At 47.7% G+C, this 21,194-nt stretch overlaps 4 protein-coding genes across 4 annotated transcripts; 3 read left to right on the plus strand and 1 right to left on the minus strand.

Moving 5' to 3' along the window:
- Nucleotides 1-1,755: 1,755 nt before the first annotated feature.
- Nucleotides 1,756-5,001, minus strand: LHYA1_G009064 (putative transcriptional regulatory protein; the record flags this gene model as incomplete). The annotated part of the gene is given in 6 exon segments (XM_031153968.1): nucleotides 1,756-2,952; nucleotides 3,020-4,121; nucleotides 4,352-4,431; nucleotides 4,535-4,617; nucleotides 4,729-4,926; nucleotides 4,938-5,001. 6 exon segments carry the CDS (start codon nucleotides 4,999-5,001, stop codon nucleotides 1,756-1,758), a joined length of 2,724 nt encoding a protein of 907 aa, XP_031001119.1.
- Nucleotides 5,002-8,599: 3,598 nt separating this feature from the next.
- CLB4 (G2/mitotic-specific cyclin-4) lies at nucleotides 8,600-10,950 on the plus strand (the record flags this gene model as incomplete). Its single annotated transcript, XM_031153969.1, has 4 exons — nucleotides 8,600-8,611; nucleotides 8,757-9,893; nucleotides 10,057-10,596; nucleotides 10,648-10,950. The coding sequence occupies 4 exons, from the start codon at nucleotides 8,600-8,602 to the stop codon at nucleotides 10,948-10,950; spliced, it is 1,992 nt and encodes a 663-aa protein (XP_031001118.1).
- A 1,306-nt stretch (nucleotides 10,951-12,256) lies between these two features.
- mcfO (Calcium-binding mitochondrial carrier protein) lies at nucleotides 12,257-14,547 on the plus strand (the record flags this gene model as incomplete). Its single annotated transcript, XM_031153970.1, has 3 exons — nucleotides 12,257-12,451; nucleotides 12,561-13,751; nucleotides 13,816-14,547. The coding sequence occupies 3 exons, from the start codon at nucleotides 12,257-12,259 to the stop codon at nucleotides 14,545-14,547; spliced, it is 2,118 nt and encodes a 705-aa protein (XP_031001117.1).
- A 3,491-nt stretch (nucleotides 14,548-18,038) lies between these two features.
- Nucleotides 18,039-19,250, plus strand: EBP2 (rRNA-processing protein; the record flags this gene model as incomplete). The annotated part of the gene is made up of 3 exons (XM_031153971.1): nucleotides 18,039-18,272; nucleotides 18,321-18,927; nucleotides 18,979-19,250. 3 exons carry the CDS (start codon nucleotides 18,039-18,041, stop codon nucleotides 19,248-19,250), a joined length of 1,113 nt encoding a protein of 370 aa, XP_031001116.1.
- Between the last annotated feature and the right edge of the window lie 1,944 nt (nucleotides 19,251-21,194).

Below are 21,194 nucleotides of genomic sequence, written 5' to 3' on the forward strand. Positions count from 1 at the left end.
CCACATTACCAGATTCTCTATCATTTTCCCAAAGTTCTCCTACCCCTATTTCTAATACACTCAGATTATCTATCTATCTTTCACAACCCCAAATCAGTGTATTTCCATCTACCCGCTCTAGATTCCAGATATCCCATCCCATTCAGCCTTGCAGAACCAGCTGCGACAGATTGGACTCCGTTCGATGCCTACAAATCCGACTGCGCGTTTAGAGATTCTCTCTCGTTTGCTTACTCGGAGTGAGCTCTGGAGCAGAGAATGTTGAAAGATATGGTTTTGGTAATCTTACGAATGACTGGATCCGATTCGATTCGGTTCGTGGCAGAAGACTACAGTTTCAGACATTGGGCACATGACATGACATGACCCTAGCGGCCTTGGCATCGCATCTCCGCTCTCCACCGCTCTCCTCCGCACCGCCAAGGCCCTGCCCTGCTCTTACCTAATGTATCCCCCAGCCCCACTCCATGCAAATCACTAACCCCAAAACCCACTAGCCGAAATTTTATTTCCAACGACATGTCATGCCACACCACGCCATCTCTTATCTTATCCACAGCCACCCGCTATGTACAGTGGGGTGCAAGAAGTTTGAACCCATGTTTTTGAGGCTAACTGAAGAAAGTATCCGCTTGTACTATGTACGTTAGACTCACTTCACCGCTAACGCAGATAGGTCAAGCGGTTACTTTCCTCAGTTAGCCTTAAAAGCATGGGTTCAAACTTCTTGCACCCCACTGTACCGTACGTGCCGCGCGCGCAACTACTATATCAGCCCTAACTAAAGTGGGAGCTGGGATTTGGGGTTGGCTATTGGTGTCTATTTAAGGATTGGGGGTTACGGGTTGGATTTACGAGATGTAGAGATGTAGATGTGAGGGATCTGACGTATCTAGTAGGGAGTGGGAGCTTGAATAGACTGAGTATACTGTACTGTGGGGTACGATATGATATGAATGATATAAAATGATAGTGTATAACAAAATCTCCCTATGCAATGCACGGTTTCGCACGTATATGTTGAAATTGCGATGCATTGCGCTGCAGTGTATGTGTATTGTATTGTGGGTGTTTGTTCATGATTAGACAGACATCATCCCTTCTTTCTCCCTACCCTTCCTTTCCTTCCCTTCCCTTCCCTTCCTTCCTTTCCCTTCCATTTCCCTCCCTTCCCCCAGTCTCCCCAGACCCAATCCCAGACCCCAGAATCCCAAGAGCAGAGCGCGCATGCATGTACCACAGACCACAGCCATCCCAATCGAATACAACATCCCCATCTTTCATCCACGATTAAACCCCACAAGTAGCATAAGCCGAGATCAGATCCAGTAGTAGCAGCAACGGCAAAACAATATTCAACCAAATCGCAAGCGCAAGCGCAAACAACAGACACAGGAAAAGGAAAATCGTATCAACCCATCAATCGTAAAAAGGAGTGTGTCTTTTCCCGCCCGCACATAGACAGAAAAAGGTAGGCCAAAGATTTAACACCAACCAAGCCGATACGAGCCGCTCCATACCATCCCAAACCAATTACATCAAGGAAAAACGCAATGTAAAGCAGAAACATAAACTCCCGGGAACAATTGTACCAAAGCAGACTGACACTGAGATGTAGATGTATATGAGAAGAGCGCTTTTGGTAAGTTTTACCGAGAGGTAGGGAGATGTATAGGCCGGACCAAGGAGAGAATCCATTGATACATGAAGGAATTGTTTCATTCGTTGCCAATGCCGTATGTCAATGTCGGTCCGCTACCTCTTTCTCTTCTTGCTCTTATCCGGGCTGCCTTGGCCCCCTGCAAGGATGCTGGGGACCATATCAACGTCAACGCCATTTTCGTCCTTCTTGACGGGAACGCCCATATGGCGTCCATAGCGTCCTTTGCGACCATTTCCCTCATCCTCGCTGACACACTGGTCCGCGCTGAGGCCAGCATCTTTGCAGCGCTGGCATGGGCGTTGACGATCGCATCCTTTCTTGCTCTTTCGGCATCGTTGACAACGGGGTTTGGAAGACAGGTCTTCCTCATCCTCGCCAAGCTGATGCTGGAAGTTCAAGTTGGAAGCATTGGATGTTTTTCGAGACTGGGAGGGCAATGAAGTAGGAGATATGGGTTTGGCGCTGCCAGGAGCGCTGACAGACTTCTTGGATTTGACAATCTGGCCAGGTCGCTGTGGCTTTGGCTTGCTGGACTTGTTGACCTTGGCTCCAGATGCACTGGCGCGAGGCTTCCCCATGAGTGATGGCATGCTCTTGGGCTTTGGAATCTTGGTATCTTCCATAACCACATCCTGATTCCCAGGGGTGAATTCGTAGTCAGCCTCGTCTCCGCTTGGCTCTGTGCTATCTTGACTTGGCAAGATGTCATTGAGATGAAGACGGGATTTCTTGATATGACCTGGAGGTAGAATTGGGCTTGTCTCGCGCTTCTGTCGGCGAGCAGGCGGAAGTTCATCCTCACTCTCACTATCCTCGTCACTTGTAGCACCAGTGGAAGAAGCAGCATCAGCTCGTCCGCTGAACGTATCATCCAGAGTAGAGGCAGATGTGCGACCGTGAGAAATGTTTGACATTTCACCCAATCTCATTAGTTGCAGAGCAACATCTTTATCCTCCTCTGACATGCAGCTGCCTACTGTTGGCTCGGGTGTAGGAAGTATCCCGGAGCTGTTGCCAGTTGGCGTCGCTCCGAGAGATTGTCGACCTGGATAATCCCCGGCCCCGCGAGTGCGACGACCTTGAGCAGCAGGCGTAGAGTATATGCCAGGTTGTCCGAATCCATTGCTATAGCTTTGAGGAGAATGCATTGATTGTGGGTTGGAGAAGGGATGCTGTGAAGGATGTGTGAAAGGGAATGAAGCCCTCTGGTGCTCCATTCGACGTGCTGGGGAAACGGAGGAGTTTGAGGTTGCAGCAGGCATTTGAGGCGGCGCAAATAATGGCAGTTCCTGAAAGTATCATATGTTAGGAGACACTTCGGATGAATGAAAGAAGTGAATCGTGTGGAAAACTTACTGAACTCTCAAACTTGGCTCTCTTGCGACGCCCACCTTCCACAATATTGTCTAAACTAATCTCGGTATTGCCCAGGTGCTCACTCTTGGTTCTGCTGGAAACGGAACCAGGAGCCCCATCACCACTGCTGTACCCATTCACGCCATCGCTGTGGTTGTCTGCGAAGCTACCGTGAGCGCTGGACCCCCGGCTTTTGAAACCCGACCGCGACACACTCTTCTTCATCGGAAGTGGATTCGTGCTCGCAGACTCGCTCCGACGACCGCGATTGTTCGGGGATGTACTACGCTTGCGAGAAGTCCTCGACGTAGGTCTAGATAGAGGTTGCCCGTAGCTGAGCGCCTGGGCGGGTGGAGGTGGCATATGGTGGCCATCGCCGGGATAGAAGGCCTGTTGCATAACAGGCGATCCCGAATGATAGGATGATGGACCGTAAGCACCTGGAGGTGGTGAAGGTTCATCAATGACTCTAACATAGACAGTCATGTTGTTTCTAAGGTTCTCGTAACGAGCGATCAGGGTGTTGCCCTGCTCATCCTCGAAGCTGACTCCTTTGGCACCGCCAGGAGGAGCATAAAGACCATAGAAGTTCTTGACTGTAGTTATAATCGAATCGGTTGTATCATGAGGAAATATCTGCACCCGCATAGGAAGGCGCGCGCGATATTGAGGCGATTCGGGGAAGAGGAGTTCGAATGCGACACTCTTAGGCGTTGGACTCCCGAATGGGGACATATTCGTATTGTGTGGAGTTGTAGAGTTGGATTGACCATTCGCATATGTCGCTGGTGGTGTAGCCATTCTCTGAGCTCCAGTGCGCGCATCCATGCCGGTCATTGTGTGTCGGGTTGGGTACGAATGCGAGTGAGGAGCAGCAGGGTCGTGAAGTTGATTTTGTGCGTTTGACGATACGGGGCCGGAAAGAAGACTGGACAATTCCATGCCACTGCTGAAGCAGTACTTCTCGGTTGATTTGATGGCACTTATTCCTAAGTGATGTGTGTTGTCGCTGAGTAGTGAGGTTGCGTGCTGGGCGATCAGACCGTTGTCGCAAGATGGCGGATGGATGGGGAAGACACCGAAGGCGCTGCTGTCTTGCGATCTGGAAGGTTCAGAGGGTTAGTATCAAGCTTTGTGTGTTCGATAATGATATTAGAGAGCGAAATGATAAAGGGGATGGAGTATTGATGGAATTGCGAACTGCTTAACGGTGTGTGGGCGCTTCTTGGCCGACGGAGGACAAGGGGAGAGAAGGCACCGCCAGGAGAGATATACGAGGAAGACGGGTGTTTTTGCTTGATCGCATAACATCAAATAAGGGTGGGAACTTACTGGTGATCAAAGTAGATGCCGTTGCGAGGCCTATCGAGGCATTTGGAGTCGTCGTCCGTTGGAATTGGTGTGCCGAAGTGCTGCGACGCAGAGAGGTTAGAAGATGGGAATTTCTTGGGAGATTCAAGTCGACGACGGTTTGAATAGATGTGCGAAAGGGCGATGGATGGATTGGACACTTACTAAGTCTTGTTTTGGGTCGTTGTGATGCCCTTGGGTGTGGTCTTTGGAAGAGAGGAGCAAGGTTACGAGTCGGCAAGCTGTCTCTGAGGTGGGTTAGAACTAAATTATCTAAGTACTCACATTTCATAAAACTACATAACTGAACAACTACATATTTAGCCAAGTCTTATTTCAATCGTCGATATACATAAAACCGACTACTACCAGTATAACATTCCGCATCAGAAGCTGGTTGTTACTCCTCGTTCTATTGTCCTCAAAGTCCTCGGATTGCCCTCCGCATGCTTGCCTGTCATTGCCCGCTTTAATGGATGCGCAGTGCTGCGATCCTTCTTTCTTGATATCAAGAAGTTTCGCAGTTGCAGCAAAGAGCATACAAAGCCCAGAAATATCTACTATCTACTTGGTGCTACTTTCTCCTTATCCAAATTGTGCATTCCCAAGTCATCCCCCAAGAATTGAGACATTTCTTGCGGAAATGCTCACACTCACTCGAGTATACTTCCCTTCCCGCTCAGCCCGTTCTCGGAGAGGGGGGGTATCTGCTCCTCCTGCTGCTCCTATCGACAAGCACACGTAACTCGTACATGATGTAGCTTTGTCTAGAAACATCCACACACACAAACGGAGGCTTCAAATTATCGATAGCTGCATCTATGTTTATGGGAGGCAGGTCGTCAGGATCTCCGCGCGCATGCGACTGGAAGTCGTCGACTGGTCACTGGTCACTGGTCTCCGATTCTGCTAGACGCAGTGGCCAAATGCTTGACCAAGTCAGAGGCAGCCAGCCAATGATAATATGCACCGTCTGTCTGAGGCAGGGATGATTGGACGATCACAAGTGTAACATGGACATGTACAGCTCCAAAACAATCAATCGCTTGACTGCCTGGGTGTGGCTTTGGACTGCAGCGCGTGTATTCTATGTTATTATATCCTGTGGTCCATGGATGCTTCTTCAAACAACCGCCAGGTCTATCTTGACTTGGGGCCAGGGCAAGGTGTCGGTGTAGCAATTGCATTATTGATTGCGCCCCTAGGATGCTGGCTGGGACTGTATGCGCTGGCGGGCAGTTTCAAGTGCCTTTTATGCTTAGAGTTGGAGGGGTCTAAGGACGGCAAACCCAACCTTCTGACGATAGATTGACCGCCGGGAATGGCCAAATCGAGGCCAGGATGCAGGTGCTTCTGCACAGGAATGACTGGTTAGATCTCCACAGTGCAGCTTTAGTATGCAATGTTGTTTGTCGTGCAGCTGCCAGAAATGCTGTTAATTCGCCGCCGCCCGCACAATTGAGAGGGCAAAAAGCGGATATTGATATCGCAGCGCAAAGGTGGGTGTTTTATTTTACAATTTCTCTAGATATCCCAAATAGAATCGAATCGGACATTTTCAGAAAGATATATACTTTGGCCCGGATAGTCCCAACTCCAGTGGCGGGGCAGGGTTGGTGTTGATGACGACGATCCAATAGCCTTTCGAAGATTTGTCAATTCCGAACAGCACTTGGCCGACAGACCGCAGCGCAGGCCTCGAGTTCCTCTCCTCCGTACGTCGAGACTTCATCCGATGGCATGCGACCCCGTAAACAAAAACACGACAAGTTTACTGACACGGGTCACGCTCACGCCGTTCCTTCACGGGGCCAGGTTGATAGGAAGGCAAGACAATGCGCCAGTGTCTGCGCCATAAGCGCAATTCGCAAACGTCGGTTGTGAGATCCTACTCCAAAAGCCTAGCCTAGCAAATCAGAAGGACATTCGTAGACCTTCCAGGAACGAAGGTACGGTAAAATCCTAACATTAGCAGCCAATCACGGAAAGAAAGGCTGCTCCCAGGAGACACACACGTTGGGAGGTGGTGGGGAGCCATTATTAACCATTGATTAAGCAAGTCTTGCAAGCCTCTAATGCGTGCCACTTTGCTCGGGGGTGCGCTGAAGCTTCTAGACAAGGCAGGCCGTCTTCCGAGCGGCTAACCTTTCCAATCACTTGATCGGTGGGAAAGGGCAGGGAAAAGGGAAAATGAGTTAAATCTTTTGTCGGATAGATCAGAGGCAAGATATATATGATGATTGCTATTGAAATGAAGATGCAATAAAGGTTATGGATAATTGAAGTTGGATCAGCTGACTTAGTGTTGCTAGCGCGATTCCGAGGGGCGAATCTCATGTTTTGACTGATTCTCGAACTGTCCTACACAGCTGCACTAGAAGTTGTCGCATCTTATTTTAAAACACATCAAGTATTAGAGATAAGTTTACATCACCATAATAAAGTTTTTAATGTTGTAGAAATTTACGAAACATGAGTTATAAGTTTCAGATGTTATCGTGAGTTTTTTTCTACGCGTTGAGTGCAACGCGTCGTCTATTAGTAAGCATGACGTAGCAAGCGCACACGTTTCATAGGATAGGTGACACTAACACAGCAGTATAGATTGAGGAGCATTTCATTTCCCATATGCATTACCTTATATTCCTATTAAATGCAATTAATTGATATCTTCCTACCTATAATAAAGCAATCCATTCCCCAATTTTCGAAAACTGCATTGCGATTAATTTTAAAGCGAATGAGTCAAGCCCGGCAGGGGTCGACGAATATGGGCCTCGGCTGCTGCATGCAAAAAGCGGCACGATTTCTCATCAGCTTTTACGCCTGGCGCATTTTCAATCAGTGCCGCTTTTTAGGGGCGTTGTTCAGCGAAACCACTTTTTGCCAACACACCAAATGGGGAGAGTTGTTTGCGCCAAGGGATAGATATACCTGCAGGAATAAAATTTCTTTCATTCAGGACAATATATCTTCAAGTTTACCTATGAAGAATGGCAATATTGATTTTAAGATGCAATGCAGTCTCGAGGCAACACTTCAGCTTGTGAACCTTATCCACTATTATTAAAGGCCGTTTTCAATTGCTAAGATAAATCAAGTAGCCGAGGATATATTATTTTACTTGATGTGGGAGACTGGAGTTGGGAAGGCTTATTTAATTTATTATTATGATTCCGTCGATGCATGCCACCTAGCTCTGTACATTTAATACATAGACACTCTCATACGCTATCAACTTCACCTTGAATGACATATCCTATTCATTTGTTCCTTGGATTTGATTTTTTATTCTTTCTACTTGAATTGCTAAAGGATGATTTAAATGTTAGGCATTTATGTTAACCAGAGCTTAGGGAAATAGGTGATTCGGTGACTTTTATAGAGATTACAGCTGCTGAGCTAGCTTCCAAGCAAATAGATGTTGCGACTGCATTTCTAGTCTCTTATCTACCTCTCTACTCTGCATTGTGTCACTTGAATCCGTGACCTGAAGGAGATTCTAGCCCATAAAAAGGTTTGCTCTACATTCCAAAGGGCAAATGAATGGTAGGATGGGATGGGAAATGATTCAATTAAGGTTTTTGTTATTAGACCCGAAGTTTCATAGAGTTGTACTTATGGTATCAACTCCCTACTGTAGATGGTTTGTCTGTTACTTAAAGTCATCATATACGCCTTGACATCTTTCCCTTTCCGGTGAAACAATTGGGCGACCAACAAGAGACTTTGTTTGTTGTGCAGTGAAGTTCAAAGTTCACCAAGACGCGAATTAAGCGACTGGTCGTTGTGGTTGTCGTTGCTGTGACAGATCTCCCCATTCGAGTTTAGCGGCGGCAGGGGTCTAGTCTGTTTACATTTCATGGTATCAAGTCCGAGCTGACCCAAACATATCGCGATATCCTTTTCACATTTCAACTTGCCATCCTCCTCCTTCCTCCTTCCTCCTCATCGCATCTCCTCATGGATTCGCATTGACTTCCAATTGCAACTCTACTCGAGTACCATTGCATTGCCAGAAGCAACCGCCTATCCTATTATCGCAACACGCCCTCGTACATCTATCCAGTCGACCTCCTTTTATGAATTTTAGGACGCGATAATCTTGCACACCAAACCTCGAGCTTTGCATTGCACTCATCAAACAGTCAGGAAATAATTGCATAGCATAGTTGCAGTTGCTTTTGGCAATTCACAACCGTAAATTCTTTGCATAGCTACTACCAAACCATGGACGCACGAGTATGTTTTGTTATTCACGCCTTCCCTCGCTGTCTATTAGGGCTGCTTACATCTCCCCCATTCCTCGAGATTGCCTCGACAACTTCATTTCCTTCGCAAATTGATTTGCATTACACAACCAGCTGACATTTAATTGATTCAATAGCCACAACGTCCCTTGCGAGCTCTTCGTGTTCAAGGCGACGAGAATATTGCTCCTTCCTCCAAACCGACACTTCACCAGCGCCACAAGTCGACCGGTACACTCTCCAACATGCTGGCTATAGGAGGACTCAAGGCTGCGGCCAAGAGAACCGCCTTTGGAGATGTGAGCAATACAGCGAAGAGCCTGGCTACGATTCATGATGATTCTGTCCTGTCTGGGAAATCAGTTCATTCGGACTTCGTCAAGCCGCTTGTGCAACAAGACAAGCCCGCAGCATTTCTTCGCCCTGCCCAAAGGCCTCTTAATGTCGCGCCAATCAAAGGCCCTTTAAACATCATCTCGTCGACTACGTCCGAACCAGTCTCAGTACCTGCCGCATCCAAAGCATCAGTCGCAGAGCCACGCCAACAAAATACACAATTACCTCCCCTCAAGCGCACACAGTCCAAGAAGCTCACAACGATCTATAAGGATTCTAGTGCAGAGAATGAACAACCATCAAAACCCTCCGTCAACCTAAACACCAGGCCAGAGGTAGCCCCTATTCCTCCTGTCCACCAAGCCCTTGAACCTCGCCAGCACAAAAGTCAACCACAGCTTAAACCAGACCCGCAACCGGTCCTTCGCAAGACTCAGAGCAAGTACTTCGATGCTCAGCCACTACCTCAAGAGCCCGAGAAATTCAGTCCAAGTGAGGCGGTCTACGAGAATGCAAGACAGGATCAATCTACCACATCGGACGATGCATACGAGTCGTATGATAGAATAGTAAATCAGGGACAAGAGGAAGAATCTGTTGACACTGCACAAGAGATACCGGATAAGCAGCATAGACAGGTACCAGCGCCATCTGTTTCCGAGACAGAAGAATATTGGGAGGACGAAGAGGAGGAGATCTACGACGAGCAGGGGTATACCACAGCACACTCCTACCGATCAAAAGGCGACAACACCACTGGAGGCGCAACTACGGTTCTCTTTCCCAAAGTCACCAACAAGGCAAAGAAGGAGATTGCTGCTGCTACGGAAGTCTTCTTGAGCACTCGCACACAAGAGGACATTGAAGAAGACGAATGGGATACTAGCATGGTGACCGAGTACGGGGATGAGATCTTTGCTTACATGCGAGAGCTTGAGGTAGGTCTCCATTTTTTCACTGTACATGCTTTCGGGGACCACAACGCGTCCTGCGGCCTAGTAGGTGGCTATGTCCATATGGCCGCTTGTATGGTCATTGTTTACCTTACCCCTGCCATGTTTACCCTTCTCCACCCTGTTGCTAACCAATCTTGACTCATAGATCAAGATGCTCCCTAATGCACACTACATGGACAACCAGGCCGAGATTCAGTGGTCAATGCGATCTGTCCTTATGGATTGGCTGATTCAAGTTCACCATCGCTTCTCCCTTCTCCCAGAGACCCTCTTCCTTTGCGTCAACTATATCGATCGCTTTCTCTCTTGCAAGATCGTCTCTCTCGGCAAACTTCAATTGGTCGGTGCTACAGCTATCTTCGTTGCCGCTAAGTATGAGGAGATCAACTGCCCATCTGTCAGCGAGATTGTGTACATGGTTGACGGCGGTTACACGGTAGATGAGATCCTCAAGGCAGAACGTTTTATGCTTAGCATGCTTTCGTTCGAACTTGGATGGCCTGGACCCATGAGCTTCCTGAGACGCATAAGCAAGGCGGATGAGTATGACTTGGAGACTAGAACTCTGGCGAAGTACTTCCTTGAAGTGACTGTCATGGATGAGCGATTCGTAGGAAGCCCTCCCAGCTATATTGCTGCAGGTGCCCACTGCCTTTCTCGTTGGATGTTGAAGAAGGGTGACTGGGTAAGTTATTCTGCTTTCAAACTGGTGACCAACGGCTAATTGGTAACGTAGACTCCTGCCCACATCTACTACTCAGGGTACACTTGGGACCAGTTGAGACCCTTGGTATCAATGATGATGGAATGTTGTGAGCATCCTCTGAAGCACCATGCTGCGGTCTTTGAAAAATACTCGGATCGTCGGTACAAAAAAGCGTCAACATTCGTCAAAAATGAGATGGACAAGGGTTTCGTTCTTCCATCAATCCAGATCTCCAACTTTAGACCATCCCTCCCATCCCTTGAGGATGTTGCCGCTCAGATGCCTTTTGAAACGCGAGATTCCTTCAAGCGCATGGTCCAAGTCAAGGGCTAGGCTGGTTCCAATACTTCATACACAACTACATCGGATACTTCAATTCTCTGTATATTATTGGACCAGATATGTCGATAATGGTCTCATTGACGCTCGATATGGTGCTTCCTGTCGACGCTTGGATCCTCAGCATACTACAACAAAAATCACTAGATTCGCATTATTGGCGGCGTTGCATACGGGCAGGTTTTGTTCTTCGCCGCATCCTTTCTTCTTTCAAACGGCCTCTCAGTCTCGGCCCGACCACCGACACACCGACTTCTGCTTTACAGCGTAACGATTCCTTACGATACCACGAGACCACGAACATACTCGTACCTCAGCCGTCTATAATTGAGGCCAGCTTGGCTTGAGGTGCATAATAGAAAATGGGGGCTTTGTAATGCATTGTTTTTGCGTGTATTGACAGATGCTTAATAGCTGTTATTTTCCTTGATGATATGGCGTCAGGGTGTACGGAAGGGTAATCAACAGAAGTAAAATTAGAAGTAGACGTAGGGAATGATACTTCTATCACTTAATGCTGTTGGTGCAAGATGCTGAGGTGAAGTGAGGTGCAGGGTGGCTCAACTGATCGACTTCCCAGCCCCACTAGCACAAGATGTGGATACAATCCACCAACAAGTTCCGTGGAATCCCGCATGTTTGCTTTTTCACTTAATCTCACCCAGGTCTATAAATGATCAACGAAGATGAATCTCATCCAAACTCCGTAACTTCCGTCTTCAGATATACTCCTCGACCTGGTCCTGCACAGTAGGTAAGGTAGTAAGGGTACCGTGCACGTGCGTCTAGCTCGGACATGGATAATCTTTCTCCCGCTGCATCCTACATCCTCGCCAATCAGAGCCCGCCAAGCACGGCACGCGGAAAGGTTTCCACCCCACTCCTCCTTCCTCACGCGCGCAAACTTAAATCCGGACGGGCGCAAGTCTCCGTTGCAGCGAAAACTGTACTCCGCAGCTTTCGTCCCCTCGCCCCGAAGCTAGAAAACAACAAGGACTAAGCTTCCCTGCAGAGTTCACTATCCTCTTGGGGCCGTCAATCCCCGTCTGCCATTCTTTTGGAACGTGTGTGTACTCATTGCATTGTTTATTCTTGGGCATTTCTTTGCTGTTCTTTTCTATCTTTGCGCTGGGAAGATTAGACGGAATCGAAACCCCCATTTTCCAGGAAAGAGGGATTGCCAGTCAGCTTTCATTCAGCATTGCACGACAAAGAACCGGAGGAACGGAACAGAGTCAGTCATACGCAGACGCGAAGTGCAATTGGGCCCTAGGAATAGGATAGGATAAGAGAAGACACGATGCCGGATCTTATCAAGGCGAAGGAGGTGGTGAAGGAGTCGTTGTTGGGGATGGAGATCGTGGAGGAGGTGCAGATGTCGGCGCAGAGCAAGGCGACGTTTGAGAAGAACGCGAGGAGGGATGAGGAGAGTGGGGAGCTGTTTATGGGCGAGGAGGAGTTTGTCAATGCTGTTGCGCCGGTGGAGGAAGATTATGTGAGTATGCCTTTGCTTTTGTATCTACTTCTTACTCTTGCTCTATACTTTCTCGTCTTGTTTTCTACTGTACAAATTTTTTGACAACAATTGACTCATGAATCAACAGCACAAAATCAAGCGCGAACAATACGGCATCCTCTTCAGAGTTGCCGACAGGAAGAAGACGGGCAAGATCAGTCTCCCGGACTGGAGTACCTTTGAAAACCTCCTTGCGAAACCCGATGCAGAGTACGAGATCGCGTTTCGGCTTTTCGATGTGGAGAATACTGGTTTCGTTAAGTACGAGGATTTGAAGAAGCTCTATGAGATGAATAAGAGTCCGGATAGTATACCGTTTGACTGGAACTGCGAGTGGGCGACGCTGTATAGTGGGGGAAAGAAGCGCAGGCACGATCTTACGTACCCGCAGTTCTCGCAGATGCTGAGAGGGTTGCAGGGAGAGAGGATACGACAGGCTTTCCATTATTTTGACAAAGATGGCGATGGGTTTATTGAGCCTGAGGAATTCCAACGTATTATACTCGAGACGGCCAAACACAAGCTTTCAGACCATCTGTTGGAGAACCTACATACCCTCTGCAACATATCGACAGGTACCAAAATCTCCTACGCCAATGTTCGCGCGTTTCAGAACATGATCCGGGAAATGGACCTCGTAGAATTGATCATCAGACAAGCTACAGCGCAAAGTGATGATGGCAAGATCACCAGAACAGAATTTCTCAACGAAGCTGCGCGCATAACCCGCTTCTCCCTCTTCACGCCCATGGAAGCAGACATCCTCTTCCACTTCGCCGGTCTTGACGAACCCTCAGGCCGCCTCGGCCTCGGCGATTTCTCCAAAGTCCTCGACGCCTCATGGCGTAACCCGCTATACAATGCCTTCGGAGCTGCCTCTGCAGGAGCCAAGAAAGCAAAGACAAGCACCCAGAAAGCCCTGCGCTCAGTCCTCGAATCAGTACACCATTTCGCGCTGGGTTCTTTGGCTGGTGCGTTTGGTGCTTTCGTGGTGTATCCTATTGATCTGGTCAAAACGAGACTGCAGAACCAGCGCTCTGCACGCCCTGGCTCAATGCTGTACAAGAACTCACTCGACTGCGCCAAGAAGGTCATCCGCAATGAAGGTTTCACTGGTCTGTACTCGGGCGTCTTGCCTCAACTCATTGGTGTAGCGCCAGAGAAAGCCATTAAGTTGACTGTCAATGATCTGGTACGAGGGCACTTCTCGAATAAGGATGGGAAGATCTGGATCCCGCATGAGATATTGGCAGGTGGTACTGCTGGTGCATGTCAAGTTGTATGTTTGCCCCTTCCACTTCATATAGCTTCCATACCCTCTTCTCATACTAATACTTTCAAAGGTCTTTACTAACCCCCTCGAAATCGTCAAAATCCGCCTGCAAGTCCAAGGTGAAGTCGCCAAATCCGTCACCGACGTCCCCCGCCGCTCCGCCATGTGGATAGTAAAAAACCTCGGTCTAGTAGGCCTCTACAAAGGCGCCTCTGCCTGCCTCCTCCGCGACGTTCCCTTCTCAGCCATCTACTTCCCAACCTACAACCATCTAAAACGCGACTACTTTGGGGAATCACAAACCAAGAAACTCGGTGTCGTACAACTACTCACCGCCGGTGCTATTGCGGGAATGCCAGCTGCGTACCTAACCACACCATGTGATGTCATCAAAACCCGTCTCCAAGTCGAAGCCCGTAAAGGCGAGTCCTCGTACACCAGTCTCCGCCACTGCGCGCGCACCATCATGAAAGAAGAGGGCTTCAAAGCCTTCTTCAAAGGCGGACCAGCGCGTATCCTGCGCTCGAGTCCACAGTTTGGTTTCACGCTCGCGGCGTACGAAGTCCTACAGGGCTTGTTACCGCTCCCAGGGGGTGAGGAGGGTGCGAATGCAATGCCTCATAAGGGCGTCGGCGCTGTGGAGGCGGGCTTGCAGGGCCAGGAGGGCCCGTTGGGGTATCTGAGGAGTCGGAATGCGTTGAAGATTATACTGGATCTGGATGGCGAGTTTGGTAGGAGGGCTATGCCTGGGGGCGGGGAGGGGTGGAAGGGCTTGCCGAGGGTGTTGGGTGGGAAGTCGTAGGCGAGGCGAGCTTGAATTGGGGGAGTTTGCTGATCGAGTATGAATGAATACGAGTATGAGTATGAGTCTGATTGTATTGCGAAGACGAGACGAGATGAGCCGCTGCTAGTATAGAAGATGTTAGAGGGTAGGTAGAAAGGGTACATATATATCTAGATATAGACGCGGCCTTTTTCTAGATCTTTCAACACGGATAAACAAGACAGACGGATAGATAGATGACTATTATTTACCGTTTATTTATTTATCTATTCATCTATCTTTATCTCCCTCTCTTGCTTACTTTCTTGCTTTCTGGCGTGTAGAAGTAAGGTAAAGGAGGAAGGGGAGAGGGGGCTTTTTACTTGATGTGTAGGTAGGTAGAGGGTAGAGGGTAGAGGGTGGTTTGTTAAGGGCGTTGTGTATAGTGCACTATAGTGTGATATGATATGCGATATGTGAAATGTTATATGTGATATGTTATGTATTTGATGCTGGTAGGTATAGTAGAGTAGGTAGGTTTTGGGATCAAGATGAAGATGAAGGTGAAGGTGGTAGGCTTGCGTTTATGCGTCTATGTGTTTATTTGCTAAGCGGTGTTTGTGAAGCGCGGAGTGAGAAGTGATGGGCAGACAGAGGCTTTGGTTTTATAGTATGGAAATGTGTAGTCTGGAGATATATGTAGGTAGATGTGTGGATGAATGGATGGGTGGGTGGGTGAGATTGTATGGAGTAAAGTGATATGAATGGTAGATGGGTAGATTTTCTTGAAGATGAATTGGTGTTGTTATTTAGGCGTGGAGGGGTTTGACTCCTTGAGTGTGGGGTTGATGCAGGATGAGTGAGTAAATACTGGGGGTATAGATAGGGTGGAATACTGATTACCTGATAACATCTCCCTTCCTCGTTTACCCTTGAACTCAAGTACCAGCCAGAGACTAGAAGTCGAGACGTCGCAACCGAAAGCTTGGAGTGGAAAAAGAAATTCAGGGGTCGAGATTGTGTCTTGGAAACGAATCTGAATTCAACAATCGAGAAAGTAAGCGTCTTTCCTCGGTGTGTCTGTTTACGTGAGTCCGGCTTCTTTTCAGGGGAAATTTGTAGGGGGATAGATGAAGAATAAATACCTTGCTGTCTGAAGTTGGACTGTCCTGTTTGAAGAGTTATTCGTGAATCAACTTGCCCTCACAGTGCCTCCCGCTCTTCCTCTTCTCAATCTCATCAAACCATCAGTGCAGAAAAGCCCATTCGTCACATCTGTCTTCGAGTTATCCCATGCCAACGGAAGCTGAGTCAACTATGTGGCCCAATTATTCAAAGACCTGGAAAGGCTCGGTATACATCACTGGAGGCATGCTGTAGGGATATGAGGGATGCTAAAGCCCATGCTTCATATGCGTACTCGAAGTTCCATGCCTTGTATCCAAGGTAGATACAAGGCCATGCAAGGAGCCCCATGGGTTTGAAGCCAAAACTGTTCTTGATACGAGGGTCTGCGCCCCAGGCAAAAAGAGTTCGGATGATGTGGAATTCGTGAGCGGCGCATGCGTAATATAGTGTAGAGGTGTGTCTCCATGGGAGTCCCTGAAATCGACCATGGTGTTTAGGATTCGTAAAAAACCAGTTGAGGGAGAGTGATCATGGTTGTGTATATGGGTGATAGTTTGACCTCCTCTTGGCTACTTAGCGTGTCTCTGTGGATCGCTTTCTCTCCAAGATCTAGTTCCTGGGCGATGGTTAGCAAGTGCAGCAAAGTCATGCTGTTTTCAATGTCCATAGTGAGATCCTCTGCCGAGTATATGTGTTTTGGTATCTAGCAGTAGAACCAGGAGGGCGACCACGTAGTCAGCGCCGTATCAATCATCTTGCAAATATTGAGCCATGACTTCTTCAAAAGCAGTGAGATTTGGGGGAATATCATCAATCTGCTAGTGACTTTTTTGAAATTACCAATTTGCCTAGAGGAAAGAGTCTGAAGCTTGTCCTTGACAACACGGCTCGAGTCTCCCGAATGTCTTGTTCCACTTCCACGTTGTAAGTAGCAAAGCCGGGAAGCTGGTGATCTACGGTTGACTTGTGACTCAATATAATTGTCAAGTTCAAGTGCGTTCTAAAGAGTTTTTCATCATTCATTTTCGTCATGCCTTGAAGATACCAACAGTTCAGCTATCCCTTTCTATTTCTTTAGTTCCATTCCATTGTGCCGAAAGCTCCATCTAGAGAGAGTTGAATAATTTCGGTGTGAAAGATTCACAGTACCGGTTTGTCTTGCGTTTCCTTTTTCAGCTATGATATTTTGCCGGTAGATTGCAAAATAAATTAATTACAAGGAATGTGCTTGAACTGCTTCGTATTTGAAGCTTTCTGACGTGCTCGCTCGAGAATTGGCTGAATGTAAATGAACATCAAGGGTCACCAGCAATATCCTCGACAAATTTGAAGTGAACAGTATACTCTTGGCAGGAGAACCTCTCCATCCAAGGAGCCATCGCAAGACTTAGATTGAAAATAGTTGGAAGATGTGCTGGAGTGACAACTAGCCATGAAACAATGTAAAAATGAAATGGAGACTTTGAAGAATACAAATCTGATTCTAGGCGGATCATTTTGCCCAAAATGGAGACAGATACCATCACTTGAATAGACATAGCCGCTTGCGCAGGCAGGATTTTGAACGTCGAGATCATTTTGCACGTCTACTTCATGGACCCTCCGTCACGGACGGTGACTTAAGTGTCCTTGACTGTATATACTAGTGCTTCTGCTTATACCCATGAGGGCACAACTCATACACTTGTTGGTTACGCCAATGTTGCAACACTGAAAAGCCCACCTGTCAGTCTTCGAGATATCCGCGGGGAGGCAAATGCCCCATCGCTGGAAGTTGAAGCTCGCTCGTAGCCTGGCTATCGCGCTATATCAGATCAATGCGCTGGCTGGGTCCACAGAAAGATCTCCAGCTACAGCATCATTTTCTTCAAGCATCGCAAGGGGGGGGGGGGTGATCTCAGCCATCACTTCTTGACCGGCTGGCAATATTCACGCCCTGATGACCAGAGACACGTACATGCCTCTGAAGGTTCCTCAAGAGGAATTGGTGATCTAGATGTGTATGTCCATTGTTCCAGATTACAATATGTCCAAGGTCATTTCCAAGGTTTCGGAAGAGCTTTGGTGTAGTTTTGATGAAAGTTGGTTTTGAAAAGGACTTTTTGGGGTGTCTTGAACTACTTTACATATTCAACTTTTGAGTTAAAAAAGATACCCAGCTTTGTTTGCGATCAATGAACATTTAGCAAGACTTGCGCATTGAGATGCGATTGATGTTGAGTACATGGACGTGTGCGGGACGAATTATTCTATGGGGTATGCGTTTGGAAGAAGCGGCTAACTACATTTAGTTAGTGCTACGCTGCAAAAAGTTCCCGCCTCGCAAAAAAATAATTCTTAGCAGAAGCTCTGTTCTACCTCACAGCTACGTCTCTTTCGTAAAATCCAGCAATACCGACATCATGGTTGTGAAAGGCAAGCTAAAGATGGCCCTTGTGGCAGAGAAGGATATCGATTTCAAAAAATTGAATTTAAAGAAGAAGGAAAAAGCTGCTAGGAAGAAGAAAGCGCAAAAAGGCGGGGATAAGCCAGAATCCAATGGGAAGGTGGAGGAGGTTTGGGAAGATGTTGAAGAAGCAGCTGAAGACAGCGGGAGTGATGAGGATGAGGAAGAATTAGAAACTGCACCTATGCAGGTAGGTTATTCTATTCGTCCTCTATGAACGACTCTGACAATATGGTAGATTGATTTCGAAGGTATCGACGAGAGCGACAGCGATTCCTCTGCAGGCGAGAACGACCAAGAGAATGATTTGGAGGATGATGAGGACGACGAAGACATACCTGTGTCCGACTTGGAAGATCTGGATGATGAAGAGAAGGAAGATATGATTCCCCACCAACGTCTCACCATAAACAATACAGTCGCCCTCACCGCAGCCCTCAAACGAATCGCACTTCCCACATCTAAAATACCCTTCTCAGAGCATCAATCGATTACCACTTCTGCGCCAGTAGTGATTGAAGATGTTTCGGACGATTTGAATCGCGAGTTGGCCTTTTACGCACAGTCGCTATCTGCGGCACAAGAAGGACGCAAGCTCTTGAAAGCAGAAGGTGTTAAATTCACGCGACCAACAGACTACTTCGCCGAGATGGTAAAGGCGGATGAGCATATGGCGAAGATCAAGGCGAAGTTGATTGACGAGGCAGCGAGCAAGAAAGCTTCTTCTGATGCGAGGAAACAGCGAGACTTGAAGAAGTTTGGCAAGCAGGTGCAGGTAGCGAAGCTACAGGAGAGAGATAAGGAACGCAAGACGACAATGGAGAAGATCAAGGCTCTGAAGAGAAGTATGTGCCCCCAAAGAATCAATTCAACCTTATGCTAATCATGTTTAATAGAACGCCAAGGCGCAGATACCGAGACGACCAATGAAGCAGATATCTTCGATGTAGCACTTGAGGATGAGACCGCCAAGCCTTCTCGAAAAGACAGGATAGGACCCAACAAACGCCAAAAGAAGGACGAGAAATTCGGGTTTGGAGGCAAGAAACGGTTCAAGAAGAGCGGTGATGCGATGTCCAGTGGTGACTTGACGGGTTTTTCGAGTAAAAAGATGAAAGGTGGTGCAAAGCCTAGGCCCGGGAAGGCCAGGAGAGCGTCAAAGAAATGAGTTCTGTCGGACGGAATATAAAATGGGATATGGCGTTTCGGTCGGTTCTTTGCATAGGGTTATGTAGATATACCAAGCTATTTTCCAGTGTCCATGCAGTGATGACAAGATGTCATTGTTGTAATGCCTCGTACATATTTTCTGCTTTTTTCTTCACGTTATCTGCACCGTCGTCTTCCAGCTCAGTTTCTCTACATGCACTCCAGATGCAAGTGCGCATTTACACTATATAGTTCTTTCTAAGACCATCAACGGCAACTGAACCTCGTTAGATCATCCATCCAACACAATGATTATTACTAGCATTGAGAGTCATCATTCCTATCAAAGTTTTTCAGTTCTTCAAATATAACGTGTATTTCACGTGACTCCGATCACCATCAGTATTGTTCCCGGGTCTATGCAAGCCCAGAAACGACAATTGTTGTTTCGATCGATACATAACATAAACCTACCCACAGAACCGCAGAACCAAGAACGAGAGCGCAATGCCAAGTGCCATGTACATGTATATCCCTCACGTACTCCATCAGTCAAGCTCCATCCAAACTCCAGCTACAAACCCAAGACCCAGCGGTTCCAGTTCCAATCCCAAATCCCAGGCTCTAGCATTTATGCTCCATCCAAAACATCCATCTCATCTAGCACAGTGCCGATTTCAGGCTCCACATCTAGTGCCTCTTGTTGTGGTGGACTTTGGAACCGAGTCCGCTGAGGACTTGTGCCGATGAGGTGGACATGTTGATGGTAGTGTCGTTGTTCGCTCTCTCGAGTGCTCTGGTTTGAAGAGCCTGTTGTCACACAAGCAAGTGTTAGCTAGAACTTTTTTTGGGAGTGGGGTGTGAGTACATGTAGAAGGTGTAGTACATACGGTTGCGGGAGCGGTATTCGAGATATCTGATTAGCAGATTGAGCAATCCGGCAGTGCCGCTTATGATGATGGTTATTGCAATTGCAGTTGAGGCTATCTGAGATACTGGGATAGTTAGTACGTTGATCTATACAATTAAGATGCTTTCGATTTGAAATGAGTTGTCAATCACTTGAACTACACCTAGGTAGTGAGTGTCCAGAGCGTTCTGTAGTTTATTGCACCACATAAGAAACAGGAAGTAAACTTTACCCATGTTTTCAAGATTTGCTTTGGCGATTTTGGGAAGAAATTTCGTTCTGCGTGGTAGGGTGACAGTGATATAAGTAGGTGACAGAAAGGCAGGAAATTACATAGACTGAATAGCTTTAAAGTCACACATCCGGGAAGCAAATCCGGATAGGGGGAGAGCTGAAAAAAAGCAGATGTTGGCGGAAGTTTGGTGCACTTTGGGTGTGCACTTGGACGGTGCACTTGGATGGTGCCGACGACGGGGTAGAGTAAGTGCAACATTATTGGGTGTTGGAAATGAGTGGATCTAGGCACTTTTAACATAAAACTTAAGCGAACCAATAATGTTGGGTGGTTGGCTCGGGAAGATCCATGGTCGTGTATAGAAGATTCATGGTCGCGTCTGGAAGATCCATTGACCCTGCGAGCCCTGCTGTGCTGTCACATCAATCCCATAACCCGCTGTACTCCACGGGGGTTTGCAGATTCGCCGCGTTTTTAGTTCAATGAGACGGCGGAGGTCCCTGTCCCCCCCCAACGGCATCTCGAAAATGTCAGACACGGAGCATCACCGATGTTCTTTTGACGCGGCGGTGTATTGAAAAGCCTTTGCTGATTGGCCTCCGGCGCTCGTCGTAAGGTGTCCGGGGGGCTGCGTATGCCGCTCCCAGCAAGACATCCAAAGCTTACTCCGTATACCGTCATATCGATACTGTCATATTGGAAAACAAATGTTTGTAGCACGCGCATACCGGGCTCGCGATGCATGTCTAGGTAGGTAGGTAGGTAGGTGGGTAGGTAGGTGGGTAGGTAGGTGGGTAGTAGGTGGGTAGGTAGGTGGG

The sequence above is a fragment of the Lachnellula hyalina genome (genome assembly GCF_007821495.1).
Source record: "Lachnellula hyalina strain CBS 185.66 chromosome Unknown contig00286, whole genome shotgun sequence".
Classification (NCBI taxonomy): domain Eukaryota; kingdom Fungi; phylum Ascomycota; class Leotiomycetes; order Helotiales; family Lachnaceae; genus Lachnellula; species Lachnellula hyalina.